This window comes from Lycium barbarum, chromosome 7, assembly GCF_019175385.1.
Source record: "Lycium barbarum isolate Lr01 chromosome 7, ASM1917538v2, whole genome shotgun sequence".
NCBI classification, from domain to species: domain Eukaryota; kingdom Viridiplantae; phylum Streptophyta; class Magnoliopsida; order Solanales; family Solanaceae; genus Lycium; species Lycium barbarum.
Genome location: NC_083343.1, coordinates 55074599 through 55080646, shown reverse-complemented (window position 1 = coordinate 55080646; position 6048 = coordinate 55074599). Strand labels below are relative to the sequence as shown.

General features: G+C 37.1%; 1 protein-coding gene across 5 annotated transcripts; it reads right to left on the bottom strand.

Annotated features, from left to right (window-relative positions):
• Positions 1 to 1081: 1081 nt before the first annotated feature.
• Positions 1082 to 5107, bottom strand: LOC132603437 (probable arabinosyltransferase ARAD1). 5 transcript variants are annotated; one of them, XM_060316501.1, is made up of 4 exons: positions 4864 to 5107; positions 3356 to 4565; positions 1849 to 2394; positions 1082 to 1376 (listed from the first exon to the last, which is right to left on the bottom strand). In XM_060316501.1, exons 2-3 carry the CDS (start codon positions 4319 to 4321, stop codon positions 1873 to 1875), a joined length of 1488 nt encoding a protein of 495 aa, XP_060172484.1. In that variant the 5' UTR covers positions 4322 to 4565; positions 4864 to 5107; the 3' UTR covers positions 1082 to 1376; positions 1849 to 1872. The 5 variants fall into 5 exon arrangements, with proteins under 5 accessions (XP_060172484.1, XP_060172483.1, XP_060172482.1 ...); XM_060316500.1 differs by having other exon boundaries at positions 1082 to 1385; positions 1827 to 2394; positions 4864 to 5106; XM_060316499.1 differs by having other exon boundaries at positions 1082 to 1385; positions 4864 to 5106.
• Between the last annotated feature and the right edge of the window lie 941 nt (positions 5108 to 6048).

Here is a 6048-nt window from a genome sequence, read left to right as displayed (position 1 = left end):
CCTGCACCATGGGGGTTTCCTTCTTGTGCTACTGTTGATGACCAAGATTGTTCAAAATTCAAATATGATTGCAAATGTATTAGGATCAATAAAGATGTTGCAAAACTAAAATGGTCAGTTCAAGAGCAAGCCGTGAGCATAATCTGATGACGCGGCACATGAGTTGGCATAAGGTTCAACAGCATTGTTTGGTCCAAAAGAGCAAGACAAATGATAGGGATGTGGGGAACCAATGTTAAGATTCTTGTCTTCCCAAGAATGGTTCCAATTTAACTTTCTATTCAAACCTGTCAGTGTCTTCTAAAACAGCCTTATATTATTGCTTCTATGGCAGGCTCATCATTGATATGAATCTTGAACTTATTAAGATATTTGCCTTGGGGCCCTCCCTGCTTTAGTACCTTTTGTTTTACAAATCCCATTAAAGACGAAACACATGTTTATATATATATAGATAATATCCAAGAGTATAGCCACAGACAAAGCACTTATTCCCTCATCATAGCATAAACAGGAGAGAAAAACTTATATTCTTTCTTCAAGTGCAGAAAAATGTGTTGTAAGATGATAGTTCTAATTCTTTGTATTGGGTTCTTATATATCCAACCAAAGATGGTTTCTGCTCTGGGAAGTAGAGATATTTCTTTTAGATGGGGAGAAGGCAAGTTATTTTTTCTCAAAAGTTCTAGGATTCTAGGGGCTGTCGCCATGCAGGACCTAAATATAGCACCTGCACCTGCAACGACCTTTGGTCCGAATCAATCGAACAAAAGAAGTGTGAAGAAAGGATCAGATCCCATCCACAACCGGAGTTGACGAACTACTCGTAGTATGCAAGGACCAAACCATAACAACATTCAACAGGAAAGAAGGAAATGGCTGCCATCTTTTGCCATAAATTTTTAAATGGTGGGAATTTCTGCATATGTCGGAACATTTTGATATAGGTTGGCTACAGTTACTGTTGTTATTTGTTGAGCAGAAGTCTTTTATTTGAAAGCAGATGATGAATGAACGCAGCTGATAAGCTGCAAACCTTGTTGCAGCCATCGATTTCATGTGTTATGTAAAGCTAGAACCATAGTCAAATACATTAGGATTTTCATGCTCATTGTTATACACAGCAGAATATTATCTTACATACACAGGTTTGTTATATTTATCGTTGTTTTGTGTTTGAATAGTAGTATCCTTTGTTCAAAAGAAGAAAATGAAAGAATGAAGCGCAAATGTTATGTCAAGCTAGAACCATAGTCAAATAGATTAGGATTTTCATGCACAACCCAATGTTATCTTCAGCTTATATGATTTTGTTGAACTCATCATTCTTATTTGCATGAGTAGCAGTCTTCATTTGAAGGCAGGCAGCTTACAAACTGCAGTCCCTGTGCATGCGCAACTTCACAATTACTTAAAGCTAGAACAACAGTTCAATAAAATAGCAGTATTTGTCATGCTCATTATCATGCACAGATATGGTTATCTCTAATCATCAACAATTCTCGCATGTATAATGAAAAAACATCAAATTTTCTGAATCTTTTTCTATTTTGCAACTCTATTCATCCTAGGGACATGCTTATGCTATTAACATATTTGTCAAGACTGCCTATTGTTTTTTTCATTGTAGATAAAGCATTGCACAGCATTTGAGTTAATTCCCATTTACATCTACGGTAGTTTTCTGGTAGTAAATATAAGATCTCTGCCAGAGAACGGTCCAAAATCCATAAACTAGTATATGCAACTTCATTATGAAAAGAATTTACAAGGCGTTCTCAAGAAGTAGAAATAAAAATGGATAGATATTTTCAGAGCGTAAGTACCTCCAATAGAATCAAGCCTAACCTGGTAGCTAACATCCTTATAGAACTAGCGGTCTTTGATGAAGAGCTGTAAACTACGGTATCTCTTGTTGCGATGAGCCTTCAGTTGTATAAACGACAACTTCCTTGCAATCGCCTGCCAAATCATATCCACAGCATCATTAGGTTGGGATGGATATTGGTACTCAAAATGTTTCGTGAGCTCCTTCAGCCTTTGCCACATTTTGATCCACTGATCCTCCTTGATTCTTCTAAGGAGATTCAGAAGATACCCCTTCCTCACAGCATCTGAAGAACGGACAAAAATGCAGAACTTGGAATAATCGAGAACATCTTCAAATGGTAGCTCAATATCATCACTAATTATTACAGGAATACAATGACTAGCAATGGCATCAAATAAGCGATTGGAAGAGGGGGTGTCTCCAGCAATATTCAGGCAGAATTTGGAAGAGGCCATTCCTCGCCCAGCCTCCCTAACACCATTTGATTTGATGCTTCCAAAAGTGAAGTGTACATCTTTTTCATCCTTTAGAAGGTAGTATAATTCTTGACGGATTGTTCCACCCTGGTATTACGTAAGCAAAGAAAAGCAATCATCTACTTCAGCCTTATTTCAAGCTTAAAAATTGACAGAAACAGGGAAATTCCAGTTTTATTACTCTCAAGTGAAATCTCAAAATCGTAATCATCTTCTCTTCTTTAGCTTCCTTTTTCTGTTTGGCTTCTTCGGTTATTAACTCCCTTCTTTCTTGAGGAGCTACTAGAAGTATCAATATCTCAAAAATGGATTCTTCTAGATTCTAGTTGATAATTTTAGGACTAAATTAGATCTACAATGTCCTACGACTATTTAAGTAGTTAAATCACAGACATCTTCCAAATGCCAAACACGATATTCAAATTGTTATAATCTATCATATTCTCAAATGAAAGAACTAAGGGATTAAAGTGGGAAATGACAATCGTTGACTCCTGGGGAAGGGTTTGGAGTAGGGTAAGTGTAGGTTATTTAATCAACAAAGCAGGGTTAAGGAAGGAATGAAGGAGCTAAAATTGTTGTACTTTGAGCAATACAGAGGGAAACTAAGTTTTGATGAAATAATTTCAGTTCCTCTCCTAAATGCAGTACGTCCTCAACTATTCCAATCTTACAACATAGAAACAAAGGCATTTGCCGGAGGTACCGGGAAAGAGAATATAATGGTGCATGCTATTAGTGAACGATGAACAAGTTATCTAGCATAGCGGATTAAAGGACGACAAAGTGTTGAAATGGAAAGCTGTGGCTACATTGTTCTTTCAAATTGATTTCCTAGTTCCAAGTGAAGTTTTGTAACATAATTAATAAGAGGATACAAGGAAATTTTATCTGGCTACAGTTCTCCAATTCCCCTGCTGCTAAGTAGGTTGGGCTGCACTGACTAAAAATGCAGCCATGTTATAGTTAGATTTGAACGTTAGCTGACTTGAAAATAGCAATACCAATGACAATACTAAAAGCAGGTAAAAGAAGATCTGCAACTTACATCTTTCCTATAAATTGCCCCCTGGAAATAAACCAATATATCACGTTGCACAAAAGAGGGGGAGTTGTCAGCATCTAATGTCCTGACCATATGTTTGTAAGGAGCAATCACATCCTTTTCAATGTTTGCTGTTTCAGCTCGGTACCTTCCAAAATCTGCAAGCACAAACATTGCAGAGCCCAACTTCTTTCTTGCAACCAACATGCTATTAGGATGGTGAGCGACGATCAGATGATTCGCCCCACCATTTAGGTTCCACTCATCTCTACTTCTTAAAAACTCCACCACTCTATCTTGCAGTATCCTATTTAGACTGACCTTTTCCTTCCCATGAGGCTTAGAATGCCTATTGTAACTCAAAGACGAAAAGAACGGAACAAAAAATACATCGGCCTCACTTGAATTGTGCACTCGAATAGCAGTGCATGGTCTAGTAATATTTGGTGTATTCGACGATAGAAGGTCAAGGGTAAGCCAATATTCAATGCTATGCTGTAAATTTAAGCCCCCAGGGTATGAGGGTACTTGACCAACATTAGGCCACATTTCATTCCCATTTCCTTTCCAACCAAATAGCCCAAAGTGAAATTCAGGTAGTAAGTCATACATATACACTCTAAGAAGAGCTTGTTTTTTGTCACAAGCTACTTTAATAACTCCTACTCCACCAGAACTGTTGCTGGAACTGGATGTTTGACATGCTATCTCTTGGCGTTGCACTTTTTCTTCAATAAAAGTTTCAAGAGGCAAGAAAGGGGTTTTAGATTCTCCACTTGTGACACTTGAGGTTGAGTAAAGGGAAGTACTATTAACAAGAACTAACCTAAATACTGATCTTGGTATGAAAGAATTGTCAGCAAATTGAAGAAGGGACAACGAAGAAACGATCAAAACGAAAACCGAAATGGCTATGAGACATGATAAAAACCTGGATGCTAGCATGTTCTTTTCAAGAAACAAAGACATCTTGTAATCTAAAGAGATTTATGTCAACAATACTGAGAATTAGCTTCTACTTGTTCAATAACTTTCAGATCCTTTCCTAGGTGGAATTGAAACAAATTCAGCTGGCCCTAACTCCCTAAACCCCTGAAGGTTTTCCAAGAACCAATTGGTGAAGTCGAGATTTTTCACCACCAAAAATTTAGCTCCAAGTTGATTCTTTTACCAAATTTTCTGATTTTACACTGCAGAAGAAGCTAATATATACCTGCAATACCAAAGAGAAATTAGAAAACAAGATTCACCAGACATTCATTAGCTGCAGAAATTTAGAGAGAAAAAAAAGGGATAGGAAACAAACTATGTCAGCTGACAACAGAATATATTTACCTCTTATAATCTAGTGAATGAGAAAACCATAACCAAATTAGGAAAAAAGAGCAAGAGAATAACAACAAAAACTGAATCTTGATAATTTACAAACTCAATATTTCAAATTCAAGATTCATGGATATTCAAGAACGGAAATACTAGCAAACAGAAGCTAAAAGTAGAAAGAGGAGTACCGGGTAAAGTTCTTAGTACTTTTCACATGGTTGTCTGACCAGTTCCAGTTTTGAAAAGGACCGATTCTTGGGATTTATCAGGTACAAACAAATATATTCCTTAATAAGCTTTCTTTTAATAGCCTTTAATACAGTAATTTAATTCTCTAATTTAGTTAATGCCCATAGTAATTAAATCCTCTAGAATAATTGCAACTTCTTTCCTACGCTCGCGGAGGAGGACTAAGATTTAAAGGGTTGTTTGGTTTGAAGACAAGTTCACCGGAATCGTTATGTTGGCTTTAGTTATATAGCATTAGATATGTCGGGGTTAGTTATAAAAAAATTATTTCTATTAACCGTTTGATTTGTTGTATTAAAAATAATATGTATTGTATAATTTCTGAAAAGTTGTTTGTTTACAAAATATTCTCCACCTTATTCGGTAGAAAAAAGGATTTGAGGGGTCTGAGAGGTATTTTTGTCATTTTTATTGTTTTGTCCAGAAATAATTAGTCCTGCTATTATTATTTCACCATGTGACAGATATAACTCATTCCAATACTATTTTTAATACTAGTATATATCCTATTCAAAATTAGTAACCAAATAAGGAATAAGACAGTACTAAACTTTATCCCAAAACTATTTATATTTGTCCAACATTGTATATGGTAAAAATCGGACACGCGCTAAACCGGTGAGACCCGGAACCGAAGGAAGAAGGGGACAAGAACATGCACGAGGACTTTCATTCTGAACCGGAGGAACGCTTGGACCGGAGCCAAGGAAGGGCATCGTTTGATCCGGTTTCCTCATGGCCGAGTTGGCCGTTGCCGTTGGTCCGTTTGGTCGTAGCCATTAGTCCGTTCATTCGTGGCCGTTGGTTCGGGAGATCCGTTGCGCGATTGTCACGCATCGATAACGTCCTGCCATGCTCAACTGTCAATCGTACGGGTGTCAGACCGTACGGCCAACCTAACCCAACCTAATCCAAGTCAGAGTGTTTCTTTATTTTTAGTTTTCTCTTATTGTATGGAGCCCATGAGGCAACACTATAAATAAGGGTCATTGCCCACTTTTAAGGGGTTGGCTCCCTCATATCAAGAACTCTTGTAATAGCAAAAATTATATAAACTCTCTCTCAAACATCTGATTTCGGTCCACTCTTGTGTTCATCTCTTAAATTTATTCAATCAAGCAACA